Source organism: Notolabrus celidotus, chromosome 16 (assembly GCF_009762535.1).
Source record: "Notolabrus celidotus isolate fNotCel1 chromosome 16, fNotCel1.pri, whole genome shotgun sequence".
Lineage (NCBI taxonomy): Eukaryota > Metazoa > Chordata > Actinopteri > Labriformes > Labridae > Notolabrus > Notolabrus celidotus.
Window position 1 is genome coordinate 3,144,994 of NC_048287.1, and position 27,542 is coordinate 3,172,535.

Consider the following 27,542-nt stretch of genomic DNA (forward strand, 5'->3'; position numbering starts at 1 on the left):
AATAGTTTTGGGTAAGGCTCCATCTCATCCATGACTAAGAGCAATCAGGCTTTGGCTCACAGGAGTTTCTTAGTACTGAAAGTATTGTTGGTTTTGGTCTTTTAAAGGAGTTGTTGGCAAATAATATCTTTTAAACCAGTCTAAACTTGTCTTTTAAGTAAAGAATTGGCACATCCAAACATATACAGCGTTATGTGAACAGAGAGAAGTGATGGTCAAAAGATACCACAGTTTCCATATACAGAGGAGAAGGAATAATCTTGAAGTATTTGTCTTTTGAAAGGGAGTGACTCTGCTGTGATGCAGGGTTGAGGTTATAGAAGGTGAGGATCAGATCAGCAGTCTACTTAACCCCTCACATGGAATTGTTTTTGACAGGACATAGATGTGTCTTTACATTAACCACATCTGGTGTTGCAATCAGCCCCGGAACCAGACCTCAACAATCCCCCCACAGGTTTGCTAAAGCACAAACAGGTCTGCATCCTTCATACTGAAATGTGCCCACTTCAACAGAAACACTGACCGCTGTTTCTTCAAGGCACGTATGCTAATGTGTAAAAATACATATGCATCTCAGCCGTGAAAAGGCCTTTTTATTCCAAAGGTTGATATAAACATATTTTACAGGATATTAAGATAAGTCGGTATAGTTCCAATAATGGAACAATGCTTGTAGGGCTTATCTCAGACTCCATGCTTGGTTATGTTTGTCATGAGTGAATAGGATCCCTGGCATTTTACCACCTGCCCAAAGAGAGTGGCATTCAGCGTCTAAGCTTCCCAGGAAATTAATATGATTCTGTCAACCACTTGGCTGCAAAGAATACTGAAGGTAATGAAAGTCAAGGTCCAGAAAATTGGTGCTAGAACTGTTGAAATATTGATTTATAGTATGAAACTTTGATACGGAATAAATGAAAGCTTAAAGAAAAGCTCCTGGCCTTGTGCTACTTGAAAAAAAAGCCACTTTTGTTTCAAACTTCAGCAATGCATATGAAGTATCGCACTTCAATCATGCTAATTCACAAACTCTCATAGAAAAAATAGTGTTGGGACCAAGTCTTAGACCAGCTGTGACAGAAAAAAGAATGATTTGGATAATAAAAGTCCTGTGATCAATTAAAGTATCCAGAATTTGTCAGAAATGTGCGACCCTGTAGCTCCATCAAATAATACCTTTAATGCAACAAACTCTGTGAACACGTGTGCTTCAGAAGCAGCACAGGACTTGTGGAGATGATGCATCTCAGGATCATTTCTTGGAAAATACATTTTGGGACGGAAAGATTTGATATGCTCATCGGTTGGCCGGTGGCTTGTGTTCACAGAAAAGAAAAAAGTAGATTCATTTACATTTTTGGGGGGAAAAGGTTTTTCAAACAAATATTAGAAATGAAGTAAAATCAGCTCTGATGTCTTTTCAAATGTTTGACTTTGGCAAAAGAACAGCTCATGGCGTGAATCATTCCTTGAGACTATTAGGATACTCTTAATGCTGAAATTATTTCGCCATTTTTCATAAAAAGACCATGCACTTATCAAATCTTTCAAACGTAAAAAAATATCCATATCCCCTTTCCTCCTCTGATAATTTACAGAAACTGAACGGATCATACTGCTGTTATTAAGTTCCTCCTACCTGTGATCTTCAGCTGTCCCCTCACATTAATCACACTTACCATTTCTGCTTGTTTCTGTGATGATGCGTTTATCAGGTTGTGCTCCCCTAATGGCTCCAAAGTGCATCCAAATCTCAAGAGTTGTCAGTTTGGCTTGGCACGCTTTTCACTCACTGTAAACTGTTGTGCTGTCAGTGCTGCTTGTTTAGACGTGAGCACACTCAGGGTCAGCTGCTGCAGGCATGCATCATGTATAATGCAGGACTTTAGAGCATGATCATGCATGTCCGTCGTGAAAACCTGCACCATCTACCAGTTTAGCAGGAGGTACTCGGTCACATTTTGAGAGCTGTGAGGTGAAAACTCACATTCTGATCATCCTGAACAATCTTACATTATCAGACAGAATACGTTTGAATCATAATGCAATTTTCTCAGATCCTGTAGGTCAGCAACAATGAGGTGATAGTCTGAATGTTACCTAAGGTGTGCTCCAGTCATGATCATTCACAGCCACTATTAAGCTCTGACTTCACGCTCATGATAGCTCAAATGCTGTTAAAGGTCCCATATCATGACAAACACATTGATCCTAACCTGAACATGAATACTTTAGACATTCCCCAGCCTAGAAACACTGAGAATGTGGAAGCAAAGAAGCCTCTGCATTGTTTCTGGAGAAATGAATTGCTTTTACGAGGCGATTGTAATTTGCTCCTGCAGTGACGTAATGAGAGGACTGATTTATATCTGAATGCAAAACCACTCCCACTCCTTGAGCAGTCCACTTCCTTCTTCTCTATTGCGGTTTTGCTTTGCTGTTGCAGAGTCAAGATGTCAAAGGTCAAAGCCAGACACACCGACTGCTTGGTGAAGGTTGTAAAAACTAACACTGATGTCTATATTCTGTCCCAACAGGAGGACCAAAGAAAAACTTGGTTGCTTTTTACTTTTGATTAACAACAATGCGCCGGCTACAGTTGGTGCAAACTTGTTAGTTTGTGCTAACCACTTCATCTCAGGCTGCTTCAGCAACGAGGGTCGACCACATAAAGTTACACACGAAAAGCAAGAAAGAAGGAATAACACTCAGAGACATGACTAACTCAGCCAACTATGATATTAGAAACATCATTTAGACTAAAATCAACGCAGCTGTGTTTGCAAAGTGAAAGATCTTGCAGATTATAAAAAAATATGCAACTTGTAATATAAATTAGGATCATTATATAGATCACATTCCTATCATTACTGCACATTTGATCTGACATAAATAACTACTTTATTGCTCTGATTTATTCTTGTTGCCAGCATGAGAGTTTCAGACATCATATTTCAGCCTTGACGGTAAAGTGATGATAAAAATGTGCAGGAAAACATGAACTGAAGCGTCAAGAACGTCAATACACGTCTAATGGGCTCTGGTGTGAGCATGTTTTGGTCTCTTTTGAAGTATGATGTTGGGACAGCACAATCAATAATTCTCATTTATGTTTTTTTCATGTAAAATCAAACGAGTGAGTAAGGTCTCTCTTCTTCCTCCTTTCACGATGAGCTCACAGAGCTCCACCGTCAAGCAGATTCTACGAACCTTGACGCTCTGCTTTGGTCTGCACCCTCACTCTACAGGCAGCCAATCAGCACAGCACCTTGTTATCATAATATCCCCGCCTAGCCACATGACTGATGATAATGAGGGGAAACTGAGAGGCTGCAGGTCCTCATCAGAGGCTGAATCTGTGATGTTTTTCGCAACTGATTCAAAACCTTGCTTTAAAGCTGGGGTTGGTAGTCACAGAAAACTAGCATGAATTTGAATGTAGCATGTCCTCAGGACTCCATCTAACCCCTCTCCCCCTCCCCTCGGGACTCCTCCAAAATGACGCCCCCGCTCACATGCACGAGTGCCGCTGATTCATGACCATATGATGGTGACTGATTCAAAACCGGTCCTCTGCACATTGTTTGTGTTTTGCACTACGTCCACTCATGTCCCACTCAGCGGTAAGAAAACATAAAAACATTCTCATAGTGAAAGTTAAAAACACAAACAAACATGAAATGTACGCTTTGCAGGAGGCGGGCAGAACGGGAGGACGGGATTTGATTGGTTTCATCATTTGGCTCCTGATGGCAGGGATTGGTTGGTGTTTTCCCAGGTTTACTCCAGGAGTAGATAGCAGCTTTTTTGATTACCATCAGGACATAAAGATCATTTTAACCAGTATAACAAAAAGTGGATCTAAATCTGACGACCAACCCCAGCTTTAAAGAAAGTTAGAATGGGTTAGAAGAGCATAATATGGGACCTTTACAAGCTTTAGTGCTGTGTTCACTGCAATAACTCATAGTAACCTTTACACTATAGAATGATGTCAGATTTAAAAAAGGCACCATATGACAATGGTGCTTTTTTTTTTCATGTGTTTTAAGGAAAACTAACTGGTTGAATGATCCCTTTGTCGTGAGTGAGAGAAGAGGTCTCTGTGTCTTCTTCAGTACTCTTGTTTCTGTATCACAGCTCAGTACTGGAATTTAGGAGGAGTGCACTTTAATTGAACTTATACTCAACATTAATGTCAGTGTGAGGAGAGTATGAAATCATTCATAATCTAAAGGCTGTGGGTGAAATTAAAGCGTTTGTGGTCAGATACCAGATGAGGGTTAAATATCAATAACAGCAGCATGACCCCTAAAATCAAAGACAAACAGACGTCCTTCAAACAGCTGTTCTATAAGAGACTAAAGAATGGCACAAACCATGGCACACTCATTAAATGACATCTAATGCACATGCTAATATTGGCAACAATATTTTGGCTTAATGCGTAGTGAAACCAACGTTATATATGATTGCTTATAGAAAACAATACCTGATGCTTTGAGTCATTTAAAATCTCTGTCTGCAGTGAGGCAATGGAGTAGTACATAACGGCAAAATGTTCTTCAAGTTAAGGTGAAACAAGCAAACTCCCTTTTGAAAAATAGCATTTCCCCAAGTGTGCATCATTTGGTATGAAACCAAAGTTAATATATCAATATCTGTACTGTAAATCTGAAAGAAGGAAGGTCTTCAAAGTCTGAGTGTAAATGGAGCAAATCCTTTGAAAAAATAGACATCCATGCTTCATGCTTTGCATCCCAGTAAGTCCACGCTCTCTGCTTTGTGTAGTGTTCTCCTCACCTGTCCCCAAGAATACTTTTATATTACATCCAACCGAAAAGGACAAAAAGTGCTGAAATAAGATTTGGTAAGGAGCAGCATTGCAAATGTTTGACCTTGTCTATAAAACATGGAAACGTGTGTATCCTGTAGTTTAGGGTTTAGATGGATTTCCTTCTCCTCATGAGATGGTGATTGTCTGAGAAGCTGTGAAGCCCCGGAGACACCGAGCTGATGGGCGAAGGGAAGAAGCTGTTTTTCAAGGTGCTGGGTGAGATCTCCTCGATCCTGTAGGAAACCGAGTGAAAGTACTGATTGGGATTCAGCTGTGAGCTGAATGAGTTCTGATGGGAGTAAGCACATCCAAGGCCTCCCATCCCTCCCCCAGAGCTGCTGAAGTCATGCGAGTGGTAGTGCATACATGAGCAGACTGACTGCAAATCAGTCATTTCCGCCCGGTATGGTTCACGCCGCCGCCGGCCACGCGGCAACGACTCGTCCTGGATGTGGATGATCATGCTGTTACGGTTGCCGGCTAGCGAGGCGCGTTCTTCTGCATCCCGCCGCTCGTCCTCACTGTTCATAGTCAGGAAGCGGAGCACCACCAGGTTTAAGAAGGCCCCGATGACCGTCAGTCCCACCAGGATATACATGAAGCTGAAGGCTACATACAGGGGCTTCTTCTGGAGGGCCCGGTTCTTTTGAAGGGCCACAAAGTCCCCAAAGCCTATAGTTGTCAATGTGATGAAGCAGTAATAATAAGACTGAAAGAAGCTCCAATCCTCATAGTGGGAGAAGGCAGCAGCCCCGATGCACAGCGTGCCAACGCAGGAGAAAAATCCTACAGTCACCATGTTCTCCATAGACACCTCGGTGATGCTCATGCCGCAGCACTTCTTTATCCGCTTCAATAGGTACTTGACAAAAGTGTTCATCCTCTCGCCCAGACTTTGGAACATGACAAGAGTCAAAGGGATTCCCAGGACGGCATAAAACATGCAGAAGGCCTTCCCTGCGTCAGTCCCCGGCGCTGCATGCCCGTATCCTGAGAAGAGAGCAGACAGACAGCAGAGATTAGTGATGGGGAAACATTTACCCGTAGTGCTGAGCAGCAGTGACGTCACAAGCGCTCTGAAAAAGTCCCACATCAGCTTCTGTTTACAAACATGACCAAGCAAGAAATCTCCCTAAGAGTCTGCGAGCGCTGCCAAAAGAGGTATTGAATAGGTGCACGCCACAGAAATGTGTCTGCTCATTAATCTTATTTGGGCTCAAAGATTATGGCAAACGGGGCGTCCAATTAGCCCGAAGTTTCCGGTGGGGTGGAGGAGTTTGGAGGAGGGATTGAAAAGAAGTCATGGGGGAGCCAATGAAGCTTTTAGCTTAATTAAACTTTATCTTTAGACCACAAGCTGCTGACTCACACACAAATACTGCTGGAAATCAACCAGTGTGTTTAACAAAAGGATTTAAACACTGAATTACTTTAATTTTCGAATGCATGGTGAATTATTTGACATGCTTTGCAGGGGACAGTTACTTCAGAGATTACATGAATGAAGCCTACTGCTTTTAAATATACATAGCTGAAAACAGAGTGTCATATTGATTATCTCTCCTCTAGCGCAGACCATAACTGTGAGCATTAAACACCAAAACTGTAGCCAAGAAACACCCACCATCAGTTGGCATGTGTATCACTTCAACAACCGCCTTCCAGGAGGAGACATCATATTTTTGGTGCAGTGTGGAGCATTTTTTAAAACTTATTTATTTATCTATTTTAGATATGTCCTGAGCAAGTTCTGTGTTTTGATCTCTCAAATATTGATTCTGTCTTTTCCCATATGGCTGTCTACCCACTCATGCATGTGTTTAGTCATGCACTGAAAAAAAAAACCCTCAGCTTTAGCAATCTGATGTGCACCTAAAGTACTCAGGGCCTGATCTACTAAGATATCAAATAATGAGCGCTATATTGCGTGTGCAAACTAAAACATTGCACATGCTATTTCTGGGCGTTTTGCAGGTGATCTACTAAGACTGCGTGCACAAATGATAACAAGTGCAAAAGTGGAACGGACCGCCCTTAAATGAGGATTTTGCTTGTGCTAAATCAGCTGTCCCCATGGATAATTTTGGAGAGCAGAGTGGCCTTAAACGAAAGTGAAGTTTGAAGCCATGGAGTTGGAGGTTTTACTGGAGGAGGACGCAAATAAACACATCGGTGAACTCCAGCAGAGACATCTCAGCATTTTGGGAGGCCTGTGAAAAGGTCAATGCTGTGAGAAAAAACTGAAGATCTGCCGATGAAATAAAAAGAAGATGAAGAACATTTAATTAGTTCAAAGGTCTGCCAGTCTTGCTCTAGTTACTTAATTGGGAAGTATTTCTCCAAGTTAAAACTAATTAATAACCCCTTGAGGAGCACGGTGTGACAGGAGAGACTGAGTGGACTTGATAGAGCAAAGAAAATTGACATTCAGCGCATCGTGGACAAGTTCATGGAGCTTAAGGCTCCTTCAAATAAGATAAGGTAAGATAAGATATTACTTTATTGATCCCCCAGGGAGGAAATTCAGTTGTTACAGCAACCCAGACACAAGTACAATCAAGAAAGAAGTTTCAATAAGTACATAATAAATAAAAAATAAAAATAAAACAAAAAATAAACCAAAAATAACATAAAATAAAATAAAAAATAAAATAAAAATAAGTAAAATAAAATAGATAAATAAAGCTAGAGTACAATTTAGATATATACAATGTTACAAATGGAATTTAAATTAAATAGCAGTAATTACAGGCAGTATTAAAAAATGTTTCAGTAGCGACAGGTTGACATGGTGTGATTATGGTTGGTAATGACAAATTAAACAATAAAGAATATTTGTATGTAATATGACCATGGGTTGTAGTTAGAATAGTAATGTAATTTAACAAAATATAATATAGCAAGATAATTATATAATACAGTATATTATACATTATAATGCCAGCTGCAGTCAAGAGAGAGTTCAGGATGGGATGATGAAGTGTGACAGACAGAGCAGGGATGTTATGGATCTGTTCGTGGGGGGTGGGGTGGGGGGGGGGGTCAGTGGTCAGCAAATAGTGGTGAGTAGGCCTAGTTCATATTGATTTTTTGTTTGTATGTGAAGATGTGGGCCGCTGTGCCAATTTGACTAAACTTTATATCTGTTGATACAGTGACCTACTGTGCTCTCATTAGTTGAAAAAGTTAGGTGTGGGTGTCAGAATGATGCAGTCGCTATCCGTGGTGCTGAACTGCTTTGAATTTGTGTTGTTTTATTATTTTTTTATTACAAGAAAATGCAGTGTTGCAAGGAGTTTCTCCATAGGAGATATGGCATGGCTCCTTTTTGTGACTGCCATGTGTGCGTAACGCTGTGCCAGTTTGCACCTGCCTTTCAAACGTGCTAAATATAGACGCAAAAACAGCGCCAGCTATCTGCTTCAAGTTTGATAAATCACACTGCGTGTGCTAAATGATTACATTTGCATCTCCTCCTCCCAGTATTTTGTGCGTTCTGATGATTTTATTTTATTTTACTTTTCTTCATGTATACATGTTCAGCTAATACTCTCTAAAATCACATTTTTCTAAAGGGATAGTTTAGTGTTTCTGAAGTGGGGTAGTGTGAGGTTCTTATCAACAATAAGCATACAACCTGAAGGGGATTCAACTCAGCCTCACACGTTCCCATGGGTCATTGTCCATGTTAGCAAACTTTGGACACAAAGTCTGACCCAAACTTTTGGTGTAAGTGTTTTATATATTCAGTGAAAATTACCATTCTGAATTAAACTTAAATCCAAAGTAAGTGTCTGGTTTATTCTGATTTTACATCCAAATTGAATAATTCCCCGATCATGTGTACGTTCATTCCGCTTTAAATTAATTCCGGTTGTTCTGCGCATGCTTGTTCCCTTGTCCTGTCGCCATGACGCACATATTCCCCGCTGGCGGGCTCATATTAGACTATTTATTTTAAAGGAGCCTTAGAAGAAATGGATATCATGAAAAGAGTTGATGGACAGAAGCATAAAAATTTGGACTTATTTAAAGCTGTAGCGTCCAAGTTAATCGAGGAGGTTTCCCTGACAGAGACGCCAACCAAGTAAAAAACAAGTGGTAATTGTTGAAGCAGGAGTACAACAAAGCAAAGGCAGACAACAACAAAAGCGTCTCGGGCCCCTTGAACTTGAATTTCATGAGGAGGTGGACAGGGTAAATGTTAAATGTTCCCTGTGTGTCTCACACAGGTACCGGCCAGAGGGCTTTCTGTTTTTCTGCCCCTAGGCTGTGGAACTCTTTGCCTCTGGACATGAGAACAGCGAGCTCTCTGGGTGTTTTTAAAAGTAAACTTAAGACTTACCTTTTTAATCTAGCTTTAAATGTGGAGTAATTTAATTTATTTTAGCCCTGAACTGCATTATCAGTATCATTATTATTATTATTTTTATTATTATTTTATTATCATTTTTATTATTTTTATCATTATTATCTAAACCATTGTTTTAACATGTATTTATTTATCTTATTTATTTATTGTGTTCACCTGATCTTGTTAACTCTACCTTATTTTTAACTTTTATTTCCACTCTTACTTATTTTATTAATTTTACTGTGTTGATTTTCTTTTCTTTTTTAAGTATTTCTTCTTTTTTCATGCCTTCTATAATTCTACCATTGCTGTTGTTTTCTCACTGTCTGTTACTCTGTGAAGCACTTTGGGCTACATGTTTCTATGTATGAAAGGTGCTATATAAATAAAGTTGAGTTGAGTTAAAAATAGTACTTATTGTGTGGTCTTCCATGTTGTAACCGAAAATAAAAGAAGCAGGAACTGGAGTCTGTTTTCTTCCGGAGACGTAAATACGTCACGCCCGCCCCTGTCCAATCAGAACCCTTCTCAACCCCCAGACCTTAAGCGGAATTGAATAGAGACAATTAAATGTGTTTTCCATGTAAACCTCAATTCGGAATGACTATTTCCATGTAAAAGGAGAATACTTTAATTCTGAATTATTTAATTCTGATTCATTTATTCAGAATTAAAAAACATCATGTAACTGTGGTCATTGTGTTAGCTGCTGAAGGGGATCAATGTGGGATCAATGTTTCAGCTGACTGAGGTGGATGTGAGAGCTGTTTGCTTCTAGTGGTGAATTTTTATTCTAGTCTCTGATCAAGGTGATCAACCAAAGTAGATCAAAGTGGACTCTTTAACAGTCAAAGGTAAATTTCTATAGTGGCAGGGCACCGGTTTTGCCTCTTGTTTGATTCATGTACGGAGGCTGGTCCTCAAGCAGGCAGCCAGGGTTTGATTCTAACCTGATCTATGCAGTGCCTCTATGCACTGTCCTCTCCTCTCTGAATGAAGGTGTAGGAGACCCAGAAATATGAACTCAGAAATGTATACTGTCTAGAATCATGACTCCAAATGAATGCTAATTATATTTTGTTAATATGTTCATGCACCCTCTTTCATATTTCTTTCATAACAACTTGAAAATAAAATGTGATCACATACACACAGACCTGTTAGAAAACCCTGAAACACAGCATCAGGTAAAAATAATGCACTGCAGGATCAGTCATCATGAGCACGCACATATGTTGAATAAAGTACCTTCACCAAAGGTCTTACAGTAAAGGAATGGATGAATATATAAATAAACAGTTGTTGAACAGTGACCAGGGTTACATTCAAGCACTTGGTTCATATGATGACATCAAAGTGTATCTACTCTCTATCACTAAAACTGTGGAGACAGAAACTAAACAAGATGGGTGATCATCTGGGGTACTAGAGGACAGTTTCATTCTCTGCAGCTTGTCTATTCAAAAGAAATCAGACAGAATTGGTCGTCTGGAGAGAAGAGAAGAAGGAATAAAACACTGAGGTATGTCTGAATGAATGACAAGCACAGAGCTGTAACTGCTCTGACAGATCCAGAGCCACTGATTGTTTCTTGGAGTTTGTGCAGAAAGCTGAAGGGTCAGCTGGAGGTCAGGAGAAGCACACTGCTGCTGACTGCATATGAATTTATCAAACAAGGAGCAGTTTTCTGTACGTTACTGTATTTCCTCATACACACGATTACAGAGCGGCTTCAGCAGAGCACACAACCTGTAAGTAAGGGATAATGTATGGTTAGCAGGTGAGACAAGACCCTGATGCGAACTGTCCTCATTCAGCTCTCCTTCTTCTCTGAGCTCTGTGGTTCACACACCTTTAAAAAGAAACTAATGTCACAACTTTGAACCCTGCTGCTATCATCACCACCGCTCATGGTTTAACTTTCTTTGTAGAGATCACTAACCTAAAGTTTCTCTCACCTGCTCCACTCCTTCATCATATTGATGGACAGGATCCAAGATGAAAACATCCGTAACCTGCTGATTTAGCATGCTAACTGAAGCTAACGTTTTAGCCTCATTGTTATGATGCTAACGGAAGCTAACGGTTTCCCCTCACCGTACGGTCTATGGTGTCAACAAGCAGAAGCTAAATGTGTCTGAACTCTTTTCTGTGGATTGATGTGACATGACGTGTGATCAGTTTGTCTCTGGTGTTGCTCATGTCAGTGAAAGTTAATAACTGTTGTCAAGGGGTTTCAACCAATCAGAATCAAGCATCTTACACAACCAGAAGATCAGTAAGAGAGCCGGGTAACAAAAGAAGGTAACGGAGCAGGTTGTATCAAATGCCTCTGGGTTGTTCTCACATGAATCATTCAAGGTAAACATAATGTGTAAGATGTAACTAAACACCTTCATGGTACTCATCATCACATACAGACAGATTTAAATTCTACCTGCCATCTGTCTTCTCCACTCCCTCCTTCAAATTAAGAATATTATGATATTGATTCTTATTGCTTAAACTTGTTCTGGCAGAGTAATTAGAACATAATGAATTACACCAGCAGCTGTGAAGAAATTACAGCTGTGATTTGATTTGCGCTTTGATTTAACCGTGCACACAGATTAGCACAAATTTCAACATTATGTTTTACGCCTAAAGAGAGCTGTCATTTTGGACCAGTTATTCTGGGTTTCTGTTTGACTCTCTTCAGCCTCTCCTGCTGTCGTGATGCCAACAGTCTCGGTCTGAACGAGATAGCACTAATTCAGAAAAACAGCGGTATATGAAAGGGTTAATGTAATGATGCCGACAGAGATGTAGTACGACTTGGAGCTCACGTTTCAGCCGTAGCTCAAATATGCAGCAGTGTTCTTACATTACTGTGTCAATAAACACACAGGGATTTACTGCAGCTCTCTCTGATGACCTGCAGAACCGCAGAGCATATACTAACGTGTAATAATAATCATTATCTGTGACATTTCACATCGAAAAACAACTCAACTACAAGAACTCTTTCTGTCTGTTCCACTCTGAAGGAGACAAGTGGTGGTTTCCAGCCTGATACATTAGCATCCTCACTAACTCCAGCATCCTATGACTTATGCTTTTTGATTGATTTGTGCTTTTTCTCTTCATGGGGATGATCAAACATTTCAGAAAAGGTCAAGCTGATGTTGTCTTAGTGCCTGTTCCTAATTATCTCTGTGGTCAGGCTTAGGGACTAACTCCATCTGGTCGTGCTGAGAGCACAGTGTTATTAATGAAGGACTTCATTACACTCAACCAATATTAGGTTCACTTCTGGTTTCTCGATGGACACAAACTCTCGTCTCCTGGTGACAGTCATGAAGGTAAGACAGAATCTAAGAAAATAAACCTTTTTTTTCTCCCTCTCTCTCTCTCTTATTCTCCTCTATCCCTCTTTCTAGACCCAACACGGTCTCAGCAGATGTCTGTCTAACATGAGTCTGGTCCTGCTCGAGGTTTCTGCCTGTTAAAGGAAGTTTTTCCTCTCCGCTGTAACTAGCTAAATACTGCAAGGTGCAATGCTCATGGTGGATTAAGGTGGGGTCAGACTGAGTCTTATCCTGTCTTGGTGTTGGGTCTCTGTTCATAATTTGACATAGAGTGGTCTAGACCTGCTCTGTTTGTAAAAAGCATCTTGAGATAACGTTTGTTGTGATTTGTTGCTATACAAATAAAGATTGATTGCTTGATTGATTGATTGCTTGATTGATTGATTGATTGATTGATTGATTGATTGATTGATTGATTGATTGATTGATTGATTGATTGATTGATTGAATATATAGCGAAACTGTTTAATTGTGCTGCACACCTACATAAGTACAAAGAAATTAAGTATCAGACAAAAAGCATAAAAATAAATGATGAAATTAATCTCAACACAGGGCAGGGACAGACGTATAAATGAAGGTGACAGTGACATGTAGTAGACGTCTTTTGTTTCGCAGACGGAGCAGGGGATTCAGCCTTTAGGAGGAATGAGCTGCAAATATAACAAATATCAGAACAGAGGAGCGATGGATATGATGACAGCAGCTCTTAAACTTCTGTCAACTGACTTCCTAAAGGCTTCATCTCAAAGGCAGGAACTGTACTGCAAATAAGTTTGACATTTGTGCTGACTCATAAAAGAAGTGAGATTTGTCTTAATGACGACAAGTGTAGATCAGACTTTGTGACTATTTGCTGTAAGTCCTTATGGACTGATGTGAGAAAGTCAGACTATAAGTCGATGACAGCTCTTTAGTTTCCTCTCCTCTCCTGGGACTCTTGTGTCTCCCAGAGAAAACTCTCTGCTGCACACATTGAGTCATTTCTGTGGTTGTTATATTATAGAAAACAAAGTGATCTCTCAGATGTAAACAGGCACAGGAGGGGGAATGGATTATGACCTAAGTTATTTACTTTCTAAACCAGTCTCTTAAAGTATTTTGGCGATGTTGTTGATGGGATGTGAGGTTTTTCTGCGGCGGGACTGCACTGTGTAATCTGTTTGTCCTGTTATAATGACTCTATTATCTGCTGTTGTCTTGGGAACAGACATATTTGCCGTGCTACACAGAGCCCTGCCGAGCACAGGTGCCTTTGTGCTGTTGTGTGCACAGGTGAAGTCGTGTGTTCAGTGTGGAGTGGAGTGCAGCGGTAAGAGAATAACACTCTTAAGTGATAAAAGTATGAGGCAGGTGCGGTCACTCAAATATTACATAAGAAGAGTGAATCTGAAGAGGTCATGTTTGTGGACATAATGCATTCTGAAACAGCTGAGGAGGAAGAGATCACATATTTTATTTCTTTGTTCTTCTACAAGCTGCAGCGGACAAGTTTTGTTTGTAAAAACAGCCCGGCCTTATCAGCACGAAGCACAAAGTGTGTCTGCAACAGACAAGAGCTCTACAATCCACTAATTGAGATCCTATAGATCTGATGTGGTGACGCTCGCAAGACTGATTGAGAAATTGTCTCCTAACAGATTAGCCTTGAGCAAACATCCCTTAAAGCCTCTGGTATCCCAAATCAACAAAAATGTTCTACCTATGATATTTATGGTCACATGTATATACTATTTTATATATTTAAAATATTGGAACTGAACTTTAATCAATTTTTTTATTATTATCAGTTAAGTTTTTGATACCGTTCTAACGCTAGGATAAAAAAGGCGGGGTTAACTTGGACATTTATGACGGATTAACCAATCAGAAATTAAACACTGAGTCACGTGCACACATGTTCAACAAAACTACTCCACTCCTGCTCAGACCTTCTCCTGACATCTCAGCCAGCTCCCCTCAGTGTTGTCTTAAATGTTAGCTTGTTTGCTAATCACGTACTGTCTGTAATCTGTCTGTATAGCTGTCTTTCTGCTCTTTGCACCGCTGTGCTCGTGTGTCCCTGTCTGCACATCCACCGCTGAAGATGACAGCTTGTTGTCATTCTTCTATTTTAATAACTGTGGTGGATTTGGGGATTCTTTGGGACGCAGTTGAGTTGAGCTGCAGCTGAGTGGCTAAAAGCGGTCCCACATATGCTCGGCTCATTTCCCCAGGACCGGTTCACTAACTTTCCCCAGGACCAGTTCACTAACTTTCCCCAGGACCGGTTCTCTAACTTTCCCCAAACAGCTCAGAGTTTAGACAAACAGCTCCGTCTGACACCTGGAGCCGAGCTCCTCTGCATGCACATACTACACTTCAGCCTCCTCTGCTCTGGGCGTCCCATGGTCCTGATGCCCCGGAGACTACGGAGTGATAAAACTAATAAATGATAGAAGTCCTGATTCTGAAGTATTTTGTGACTCAGCACTCAGAGACCATTGTAAAGGAATCATTTTCAGATTCTGGAGTTTTGATGTCTTTAGATTCAGAGTCAGACTGCTCAAACATGCAGGCTGTGAACTCTCTCTGAGAAATGCTCTGACCTGTAAAATAAGATGTTTTTGAACAGAGTGACTTCAGAGTTGTGGATGTTTACTTTCACTCAGATTTTTGTTGAAGCTTGATTACACATTACATTTTGATATTCTATATGAATTTCAAATATACCATTTACGTTTCCAGAGGTTTTAAGGCTACCTTGAGTGCATTTTATTATGTAAGGAACAATGTTGCATTATATTACACTTTTGTAATAACTGCAGGCTAGAGCTGTTCGCATCGGTTAAAGCAATTCTCCAAAACCTGGCATTCAAAACGTGGAATCAAACCAGATCTGTAGACCATCTGCTGAGGAATAAACAGTCAAATATGCTTGAAATCTATTTTTCTTTGCAACCCAAGGTGACAGCATTGCAGGTCGATTTGGTGCAGCAGGGTCTCTCACTGAGTTTTGGGTTAAAGCGAGTTTTCTGTATCACTGCACATCTGTTGAGTCACTCTTTAAATGTTTGAACAAACCAGAGTGGGATGTGTGATAGCACATCTACACAAGGTGCCTCCTGAATGTATTTTTAGTGTCATTTGGAGTAGGAAGAGGTATAAACTGTGGATACTCTTTCACAGCACAGTCTTTTTCCAAAACATGTAGATAACAAATAAAAACATTAAGCTGTTTAAGCTAACCTGTGATTATTTACAGCTTTGAGCTTAACACTTATATGTGTGGATGCTGATCAGTGTTTCCTATAAAATGACACAGCACATTATGTTGAGAGGTTTATTTATTTATTGAAAAATAATACCCTATAAATAAAACATAATGTCATCTACCAACTATTCCATCATTACGTTAGTTTGAATATTAATTGTGCTTCTATTTCCAAACATTTTTTAACGATTGAACATAAATTACTTTTATTTACCCAACTGAATTGTTTTTGTCTGTCACCATCTCAACACATACACACACACACACACACACACACACACACACACACACACACACACACACACACAAAAAGCAGCTTGTCCTGCCCCGCCTCCCGACGTCTGTTTTTTCTTTATTTTTCTGATTTTTGGACAATATTCATAATAACCCAAACAACACAACTTGCGTTTTAAGTATTCCACTTGATATTCTGTCATCACAGCATGTGATACAGGTGTGGACGAGGCTTAGTAATGATGATGCAACGATCAGAAACTAAGACAGAGCAGAATGGCATTGGAAGCAACCACCTATCGAGGTAGCGTCCGCATCACTGCAGACACTGTCTCGATCCGTCTGTCAATCTCACGCTCCCTCTTCCCCTCACTCGTGAACACAACCCTAAGATACTTAAACTCCTCCGCTTGGGGCAAAGACTCCCCTCTGACCCTGAGAGGGCAAGCCACCCTTTTCCAACTGAGCACCATGGCCTCAGACTTGGAGGTGCTGGTCCCCATCCCCGCTGCTTCACACTCAGCTGCAAACCATCCCAGTGCGAGCTGGAGGTCACTGCAGGATGAAGCCAATAGGACCACATCATCTGCAAAGAGCAGAGGTGGAATCCTAAGGCCACCGAACTGGACACCCTCCACCACTTGGCTCCGCCTAGAGATTCTGTCCATAAAAGTTATGAACAGAACCGGTGACAAAGGGCAGCCCTGGCGGAGTCCAACCCCAACTGGGAATGCAAACCAAACTCTGGCTCCGACATTACAGAGACTGAATGGCCTGTAGCAACAGGCCATCCCATATTCCCAGAGCAACCCCCACCAAGATACCTCGGGGGAACTGGTCGTAAGCCTTCTCCAGGTCCACAAAGCACATGTGGACTGGTTGGGCAAACTCCCATGCCCCTTCCAGCACCCTCCTGAGGACAAGATGTTGGACCTCAACCAATGCAGCAGGACATACTGGAGGACCTCTTTCTCTCTCTGATCACCTGCAGAGAACGAGTCCGGTGCACCAGGTTATCAGACATGCAAGAAAATGGTTGTCAGTGTACCTGGATGGCTACATGAGCAGCATGCCCAGGTGTCATCTGTTTGGGAAACACTGCTAAGAAGCTCAGACTGGTGCTATAAACATGTCAGTGTGTGATGTATAAAGTTCACTATCTCAACGTTAAGGGATTCATCGGCACAAAGCACAGCTTGGGTTTGTGATATTTGGTTTTCACACCAAGGCCTGACAACATTTCTGCATCATGTTGGAAATACATGAAAAGTCAGTGGACCACCAAGTTTGTCGTGTGTTCAGGCACTTTTCTTTTCATACAATGACATTGTAACACAAAGTGCTGTATATGAAATTAATAATAGTAATAAAATTAAATAGAACAAATAAAGAAACACAAAAAAAAGATGACCACATATCCTCAAACCCAGCCCACAATCCATATGCAAGGTTAAGAATATAATAATAATAATAATAATAATAATAATAATAATAATAATATTGATGATGATGATGATGATGATGATAATAATGAAATAAAAATTGAAATATGATAGCTGATGATATATATCATATATGATCATGATAGCTTGATGAGGAAACACTGGAGGTAAAGTAAGATGTTAAAACTCTAGATGGGAAATAAAACTCAAGAAAATAAATTAATAAAATAATAAAACACTAAAAGATTAAACCTGTAAAATAAACTAAGATGCTGCACTAAAAGTAAATACGGCAAAGTGAAAACAGAATAAAATATTGACATTTTTAACAGACTAGAATAAATCTCTTCTTTCTTTATTTCAGGGGATTCATTCAAGTATTAATATATGAGTAACACTACATTAACTTGAACATAAGATTCATTATTTTCCTCAAAACACATTTTAAAAAAAGTGGAGTCATGTTATGTTCAGGGTTCAGAAATGCAATGTCAATATTTGTTTGGCGCTGCTTCTCTGTAAAATGAGTATACCCATCATGACTGAGGCCAGCTGTCTCAACGCCACAGTGCCAGGGGGATGAAGAGACACAGTGACTGGAGCAAAGCAGCATTAAAGTGAGTCAAGATAAAGTTATAATGGCTTTTTAAATGATTATCAATGCAGCAGAGACATTAAACAACTTAAACAAAGAGTCCAAGGTATGTTCATTATTATCATCCAGGTTATTTTAATCTTTATGGTATTTAAATCCTGGTACCATAATTGCATCATTCACACACTTCATGACATTTTATTCCATTTCAATGCTTTTGTTTTATCACTATTCCCAATCCCTCTGTAAAATCATCATCTTCAAAGAGTCTCATTCTAAAGGGGGTGAAGTCTTGTATTCAGGTTAATGCAGCAATTAGCAGATATTACAGTCTGAACTCACTGTGCCTGGTTTATTAGCTCAATCAGTGTTTATCATATTACATTCATTTGTGATGGCTGATGCATGAGAATGAGGATGTCTTCTTCCTGCATAAAGGACTTGTAGAAGTGATGAAAAGTAAACCTGTTTTCTTTTATTCCCCTTCCTGTCACTAGTAATACACTGTTTAACTTTTAAAACTAAGCACCTGTTGACCTCATGGTCCTTTCCAGCTCCACCCTCTTGTCCTAATAAAGTCAATTCATGCTCCAAAAGTAAAGATGACAAGTCAGCATGGAGAGTAAAACCTCTGGTGATGGTAAAAAAAATGCAGCAGCACATCGGGTCTTAAGTCATCAACAAAAACAGCTTGAGCCTGCAGAGTGAGTTAAGCCTATCAACCCTGAAACGTGGATTTATTTCTTAATTGGCCCATTTTTCAAGAGTTGTGAATTTTCTTTACATTCATTTTTCAGTTGTTTTTTGTACCCTGTTGCTGCTCATATACATTCAAAACAGCTTCCACTCATCTGCAGAGGGATAACTCAGGCACCTGCTCATTCATGACTGTATGCAAATGAATGACAGAGACCCCCGCTGTCCCCATTGTCCCCCACTGTGGGATAGAGAATCCTTCAGTGTGACAGTTAACAAACTCCATTGAGACAGCAGGATCCCTTTCTGTTTTCAGATATCCCTCAAAAACTAGAATCTATTCTCGGTCTGTCTGTCTGCGACCCAAAAGTCTCCCAGGCTGGGATTGAGGTCAGGACGGGACGGAAGTGGAAGGCTGCAGAGGCTGTCGATGTCGCTGAGGCACGGCTAAGGCACAGGGTCCTGGTGGGCACAGTGGCTCGTGGAAGAGCTGGCCTGGGTAGCTGCAAAACACCTTGCTACAACAAGGCACAGGGAAAGGACAAGAGGTCGCTGATCCAAGAGGAGGTGAGAGCAGCAGTCGAAGATCAGCGAACAAGCAGGATGGTTGGTATGCGGCAACAGGGAGCCTGGACGAGATGGGAGCAAGCCGTGGAGCGCAAAGTCTCATGGACCGAGCTGTGGAAAGCTGAGCCCCACCGAATAAAATTCTTAATCCAGGCTGTCTATGATGTTTTGCCAAGCCCATCCAACTTGTTTTCCTGGGGCATGGTTGAGTCACCAGCCTTTGTGCCTGAAAAGAGGGACCCTGGAGCACATCCTCAGCTGCTGTTCAAAAGCCCTGGGCGAGGGGCGCTACCGCTGGCGCCACAACCAAGTTCTGAAGGCCATAGCGGACACCATCTGCAGTGGAATTAACCACTGCAAGCGCCTCCGCCCAGTGAAGAAAACAATCTCTTTCGTCAGAGCTGGGGAGAAGCCTAAATCAGCTGCCAGGACCACCTCCTCTGGCCTGCTAGCAACAGCGCAGGATTGGGAGCTGAAAGTTGATCTGGGGAAGCAATTGAAGTTCCCAGAATCTGTTGCCAGAACATCGCTAAGGCCAGACATAGTGCTGATCTCGGAAACCTCCAAGCAGGTCATTCTCTTGGAACTCACCGTGCCTTGGGAGGACCGCATTGAGGAGGCCAATGAGAGGAAGAGGGCAAAGTACACCGAGCTGGTGGAACAATGCCGAAGCAACGGGTGGCGAGCAAGGTGCAAGCCCATTGAGGTGGGATGCAGAGGGTTTGTGGGCCAGTCCCTATGCAGGGCCTACAATATGCTCAGCATCTCAGGGAGCAGTAGGCGAAGGGCCATCAGGTCGGCCACAGAGGCAGCAGAAGTTGCCTCAAGGTGGCTATGGATCAGGAGAGGAGACCCGTGGGTGGGGTAGAGCCACCTGGACACAAGCCAGGGCTTGATCAACCCCGGCTGGGTCGCCTGGTTGAAGGTGTCTGATTGTTGAAAGACCCGAAACACCAAATGACCCCAGGTTACATCACTGATGATGTGTCCAGGTGCATCACAAGTTGATGTATTTCACAAAAGTCTGGTTAAAAAATCGTGTTAGCTTTGCATTCCTCTGCACCTGAAAACCATGCAGCACCTGTACCAGGTGAAATGACACTATAGCTTAGGTTGTATGTGGTTTGTTTGTCACTTTGGGCAAATTATCTGCAAAATTTATGTGTTTAAGAATTATTCTCTGAATGAGGCACTGTAATAGTTTTAGCACACGCACAATGTGTGGAGGCTTTAGTCCTTGCCCTGGCAGTCCCTGGTTTGCATGTCTTCCCCGACTCTCTACGTCCCACATTTCCTGTCTCTCTTCAGCTGTCCTATCAATAAAGGTGAAAATTCCCAAAATATAACTCATTAAAAGCAATTCATCTCTGATAAACCATTAATATCTTTACTATCTTTGCACAATCCTTCTTATGGTTTAAACAAATGTTCCTAAAGCTAAAGTGTGTAGAAAAGTCTGAGTCATTGATCAGCTGGGACTGTCAATGATTTGATGATATTTGTGTCTTACATTACTTGGTCAGGTCGAAGTGGTGGATGAACCAATCACCAGACTTGTATTGCCAGATCTTGCAGTACATAAAGATAAATATCACAACATCAAAGCCGTTTATTCAAACAAATCAATACAACGCCGGTCGGGAGAGTGGAGCCATCTTTTATTCACTGTTAGAAAATTCAATCTATAATTGCGTAGCCCTCCACAGTCATATCCTAAGTGCCTCTTATGTTTACACATTATTAATAAAGCAAGGCAGCTCTCATCATAAACTGCATGACTCAACTTTTGTTTGGCACCAATCCACTTTACTATGACTTATTTTGAATGTCTGCTCACACCCACAGCGAGAGCGCCATAGGTCCGTGTGAGTGACTGAGTCACGGCTGCTCATACTCAGAAAATTAACACAGCTTGGAGCCTAAATTAAATCATTATTTAATCTGATTATTTAATGTTAAGGTTGTGTTTCCTGTAGTTGGAGAAAGAGGGACATCTAACAGTCACATCACAGCGAAATGAATAAACAGTCTATACACATTGAGAGAGTAAGAGTTCAGACGCTCAGATCAAACAGCCTCTCGTCTGCTACCCTGTGACTCAGCTTCACTCCTCCAAGCACTTTACATCTATGAAGCCGCTCCTCTGTCACTTACACGTTATCAAATAAATAAGATAAAATAAGAGTTGTATTATCACAAACATCTTCACATCTATTTATTTTAAAAGACCATTCATCCATTATCAAAACCACTTTCCTGGAAAGGAAAGGAAAAAAGGAAGTCTGACCTCAGCTGTCATTGGATTAGAGGCAAAATACACCCTGATCTCCAGTCTTCAAACGGGTCTGTCATGTATAATATAAAATTATAGGGAGGCAATAATGTGTTTATGTAGGACCCAATTACTGAAATAATAAAGAGCAAAGACTTGTATCTTATGGAACTGGCGTGTGTATGTGTGTGTGTGTGTGTGTGTGTGTGAGACAGAGAGAGAGAGAGAGAGAGAGAGAGAGAGAGAGAGAGAGAGAGAGAGAGAGAGAGCAAACTAGGTGTGGGACAAATTATTAATACAGTAATAAATCTCCACCTTGACTTGTGACGATATGAGAATTAAAACAAGCCGAGTTTCATCTTAGTACGACTGAACCCAAAGGCATTGAATAAATACATAAATCTTACACTTTCCTTTCAGGAGCATTTTGATTACTTCAGTCTCGGTTAATCAGATATCGTGACGGATCATTTGATGATTATTGTGCAATTCACAAACTAGAACTAAGAAGAGAGAGCACATCTCTCCAGTGTTAGCTTCTCTACACTGCCTCCCCTTAAAATCTAGACTAGAATTTAAGATCCTTCTTCTGACCTACAAAGCTCTTAATGATCAGACACCTTCATATCTTAAAGAGCTCATAGTGCCCTATTACCCCTCTAGAACACTACGCTCCCAACATGCAGGCCTGCTGGCCGTACCTAAAGTCTCTAAAAGTAGTATGGGAGGTAGAACCTTCAGTTATCAGGCCCCTCTCCTTTGGAATCATCTACCAGTCAGGGTCCGGGAGGCAGACACCCTCTCTACTTTTAAGAGTAGGCTTCAAACTTTCATTTTTCATTAAGCTTATAGTTAGAGCTGGATCAGGCTTGGACCAGCTCTTAGTTATGCTTCTATAGGCTTAGACTGCCAGGGGAACTAACACACTGAGATCCTGTCTTGCCCTCTCTCCCCTCTCTCCCCTCTCTCTGCCTGTCACTGACTTTAACTCTCCCTGTCCCATTAAAGTTACTAACCATAGACCTTTCTGGAGTTCCTGAGCTCCCTTGTCTCGTAGGTTCCTCTGGATCTCTGCTGCTGTGGACGTGCCAGACTCCAGCTGCTACAACTACTTCTATCCGTCTCACCACTATCATCTCTCTCTCTCTCTCTCTCTCTCTCTCTCTCTCTCTCTCTCTCTTCATCTCCCTCTATCCCTCTCTCCAACACAGTCTCAGCAGATGTGTGTCTAACATGAGTCTGGTCCTGCTGGAGGTTTCTGCCTGTTAAAGGAAGTTTGTCCTTGCCACTGTAACTTGCTAAATGCTGCAAAGTGCTCTGCTCATGGTGGATTAAGATGAGATCAGACTTGGACCAGCTCTTAGTTATGCTGCTATAGGCTTAGACTGTCGGGGGAACTGACACACTGGGATCCAGTCTTTCCCTCTCTGTCCTCTGTCTGTCTGTCTCTTACTTTAACTCTCCCTGTCCCGTTAAAGTTACTAACCATAGACCTTTCTGGAGTCCCTGAGCTCCCTTGTCTCGTAGGTTCCTCTGGATCTCTGCTGCTGTGGACGTGCCAGACTCCAGCTGCTACAACTACTACTATCCGTCTCACCACTATCATCTCTCTCTCTCTTCATATCCCTCTATCCCTCTCTCCAACACGGTCTCAGCAGATGTGTGTCTAACATGAGTCTGGTCCTGCTGGAGGTTTCTGCCTGTTAAAGGAAGTTTGTCCTTGCCACTGTAACTTGCTAAATGCTGCAAAGTGCTCTGCTCATGGTGGATTAAGATGAGATCAGACTGAGTCCTGTCTGTAAGATGGGACTGGATCTTATCCTGTCTTGATGTTGGGTCAATTCCCACATCTAATTCAAAGCACAGGTTCCAAAGACAAACACACTTTTCATTCAGACTTGTGTTTTTGTTCACTTTATAAATCTAACGTTTATAAAAGCGAGAGAGACAAACTGCAGATTGGTTCACACTCTTTTCAGTTTATGTCATTGTGTTTGCAGACCGTGTCAAAGCAATGGTAATTGAGCACAGGGCCCACAAAGGGAAGTTCTTATTCAGTGTTCATTGGTATTTCAAGCTTATGGTTAAATCAGCATTCCTGGGAAATATTCAAGCTGTGTCCATTCATCAGCCAGACAGAGATTAGGATATAGAAAAGAAAACAAGAAACAGAAATGGGGTGAAACTTAAAAGAAGGGCAATGCCAAGGAAAAAGGAACAAAGACGATTTAGCCGTTTTTCGACCTGAGGAACTTTACCCCCGAACTACAGTACGTACATTTCAGTGGACCCAGGGTCTAAATTTAGTTCAGGGGTAGATAATCTCCCCCCTAAAAAGACCCTGCTTGGGGGGTAGAACTTTTCAAAGGTCCCGGAACTTTCGGGGGGCAGGGCCTGCAATGCTGAACATGTCTGATTGGTAGATTAACCTCAGTGTTATTATTCCTCCCTCCGTCCACAATAACATCACACACATCTGTGATTCACTTGATTTCTCTTTCTTTCATTAGTTTTTATTTGTTCTATCTTTTTTGTATGTGTGTGTACTTTTCAAAAGAAGAAGCTGTGATTCTCTTGATTTAGCAGCTTGTAACAGTAGTCTTCTCTCAGCCCACCGGGAATGCGTCTCTCCCGGTGTTACGGTTTTAAAAGTGACCCTGTAAACTGGAGACCTTCAGCTGAACTTGTCAGTGTTTGTGGAGTTTACACAGCTGTTGAAACACAGAGGGAGTTCCTGGGAATGCAAACTAGTTTAGTTTTTATTAAGATTTCAAAATAGGGGCACTGGTGGCCTAGCAGTCTAAGCGCCCCACATACAGAGGCTACAGTCCCCGTGGCAGGGGTCGCCGGTTCGTTTCCCGGCTGGTCGACCATTTCCTGCATGTCTTCCCCCACTCTCTACTCCCCACATTTCCTGTCTCTCTTCAGCTTTCCTATCAAATAAAGACAAAAAGGCCAAAGAATAAAACTTAAAAGAAGATTTCAAAATATCCTCATCAGATATTTAATGAACTTCTAAAGACGTTTATGAGGGATGCATCCGGCTGAAAGTCTCCTGTTTAAACCAAAACACCGGCCGATCTCTGCCACTGCTTTTTGAGTTCAAAAGGATTTTAAAGCCGTGTTGAAACGTCTTTGCTACTCGCGCTTATCTCCTCTCACGTGTTGATTCAGTGAATCCATCTGTGATGAAATATAGCACCATCTAAAACAGAGCCAGCTGAGTCTCTTCATGCTAACAGGCTAACTGTGTGTTGGTCATAATGCTACCTGCCTGTCCGTCTGCTTCTGTGGTGTCATCTGTGATGAATGGCATTCCTCTTTGTTTTACTGCCCTCTACTGGTCTGGTGGTGTAGTGCATTTACTTTTTGTTTCTCCATACGTCACTGGCCTGATTTGAACAATCTATCCATGACTTCAGCCCGCGGTCAAAACACAGACAACAATGGGGGCACAGAACCATTTAGTTCAGGGGAAAGTAGTTCTGGGGGCTAAAAGACCCCGGATATCTTGGTCGAAATGCACCTTTGTCATGGTTTAGATTTTTCTTAAAGTGTGGCCTTACCTCATGCAACAAACATACCTCCAAAGAGAACCAAAGCAATATGTGATTGATTCTTTCTTTAAGTTTGAGTTTTATGGTACTGGTGTTCTGTCAGAGAGCGTCATGGAGTACTTATACTACTCTTTCAGTTTCAAAAGAATCCTTTTTAATGAAACTACTGTTGTTTTATTTGAACGGGAACATAACATATGTACACTTCAAAATATATTAATTAAACTTCTGCTTCCTTGAACACATTTGATTTCTGCATCTCCTTTTGTTTTTCATTAGTTTTCACACATAGCAGATTATATAATAGGTGTCATCCATTATTCATAACTGTATCAAGGTAGTCCCTCATTAGCACCCACATACAGCCTGGTAGTTACTCTACAAGTGTCGAGCAGTTGCTTAAACCAACGTCTTCTGCTTGTTTGATCCACAGGTTAATCTGCCTCGTATTATTTCAGGTGCCCCGGCGGCATTAATTGCTACCGGGCATGGCATTTTAATGAAGGTCAAGAAGAGCAGGGAGCACAGAGGCGAGAACACCTTGTTCAGCTCCCTGCCCGAGCCTCCACCACCTCACTGACAAGAGCTTAATGTGTCTGAGAAGTGGGAACACCATGGTTACCTACTACAGGCGGGGAATCTTTCACTATCACTGCTTTCTGAAACACTAAAAGTCCTCCTACTGTTCCACTTTGTGATGGTAGCATAATGGGAATGGTCTGTCAGCTTCTAGTATCTTAACTCTATTGTTATGGGAAAAATGTCAAACATAAAATTTTACGCCGATGAAGAGGCCTTTCCAGCAATATTAGAGATGCCTGCCAGCCGCTTAGAAAGATCACATTTACATTTTAAGTGTTTTCTTACAATGCTCTTATCCAGAGATGAAGAAGGAGAGCTGGATAAAAAGAGTACAGCGCAGGACAAACGGATCAAAGTCAGCATTTAACTTAGATTTAAAGACACAGGCTTGTTCTGCTGCTTCCAGTGACCAACTTATATAATGGAAAAATGACTCAAACTCTAACTTTTCTATTTATTGTGAGCTGTAGGATGTAACAGAGAGAAATCCTGCAGCTCAGGAAGCAGCTCCTGTAATGCTGTCAGTGTGCTTGCAGAGGAGAAGTACCCTCGTGGGTTATTTCAAAAAGAGTGGCACCTACAGAACGGGGAGTCAGACTTAATCAATAGAAAACGAATAAAAGATGGAAAAGGTGGATTTTCATCCCCACCTGTTCCCACTCTCCACCATCGCTTTGGGCAAAATGGAAACTGCATGAGTGCTGTGCAGAAGGAGATGCTGCTCTGCTAATAGGGACTACAGCTGCCGGCGGCTCCAGGAAAACACCGGCTGCAGAAAAAATCCTTCTTCAAGACAGAATGATTTTTCTAAGTGTCCAGACATATCCAGATAGTTGAGTTTATACGGGGATATATCTGAAGATGTGCTTTTCTTCACTCTTCATTTGGTCTCTGCCATTTAAGAAAGTTTAAACCATGGCGGCATGATATAAGAAGAACAATACATTGTTCTGTACTTTCTTTTGTTTTGAAATACAAGAAAATAAAGGAAATTATACCAGAAAACTGCTGAGATTGCTATGCACACAAATACATATAACATTCAACAATTTTACTTTTATTATTTTAGACTCTAAGTGTATTTTTTTCTTCATCTCATAGACTTCTACCACACTTTTACAGCCCTCTGCCAACAACTTTGACACCAGCATAGATAAAAAAAGAGACAACAGAAAGATGAGAAAGCAGGTGGAGATACATGTTTCTTCATAAACTTCACAAATAGACTTTTCAGTCTCAGATTTGTTTCTGAAAAGTCACCAGCTGATTTTAGAAAGTTTGTTTTTCCCTGTTATAAGACAAGTCTAGTCTCAGGTGTTTGAGGGCAGACAGCAAAACACAGTCAAGCCCTCATGGTTTCAATAGATAACAGAATAAAAATGTCATGGTCAACTACAACCCCATCTATTTTATATTATGTTGTTACCCAGCTCTCTTACTGATCTTCAGGTTGTGTAAGATGCTTGATTCTGATTGGACAAAACCCCTCGACAATTTTCACTAACATGAGCAACACCAGAGACCAGCTGATCACACGTCATGCCAAACATGCCATGTAGGGGGCGTGGCCTCAATAGCCCTGCAGTAAGCAGTGTGCTATGTGCATGTGATTGAGGAGTAGCAGAGATATTCAACTGTACTTGCATGAAATCTGGTTGCTTTAGTCAGGATTATGCTAAAATATATTGTCCACAACTATATTTAAGTTCCCTATTAAGAGCCAACCTTCAATTTAGTCAATTCCTGCTTTATTCCTGTTTATTCCCATAAATTCCTCTTAATTCCCACAGAGAGTTTCCAACA

At 41.2% G+C, this 27,542-nt stretch overlaps 1 protein-coding gene across 1 annotated transcript in view; it reads right to left on the minus strand.

The window, feature by feature from the left end:
• Nucleotides 1–4,194: 4,194 nt before the first annotated feature.
• kcnk9 (potassium channel, subfamily K, member 9) overlaps nt 4,195–27,542 on the minus strand; it is a 72,097-nt gene continuing 48,749 nt past the window's right edge. Inside the window, exon 2 of the mRNA XM_034704212.1 lies at nt 4,195–5,830. Coding sequence (XP_034560103.1) covers nt 4,947–5,830 — 884 coding nt within the window. The 3' untranslated portion in view covers nt 4,195–4,946. The remainder of the gene's footprint in view (nt 5,831–27,542) is intronic.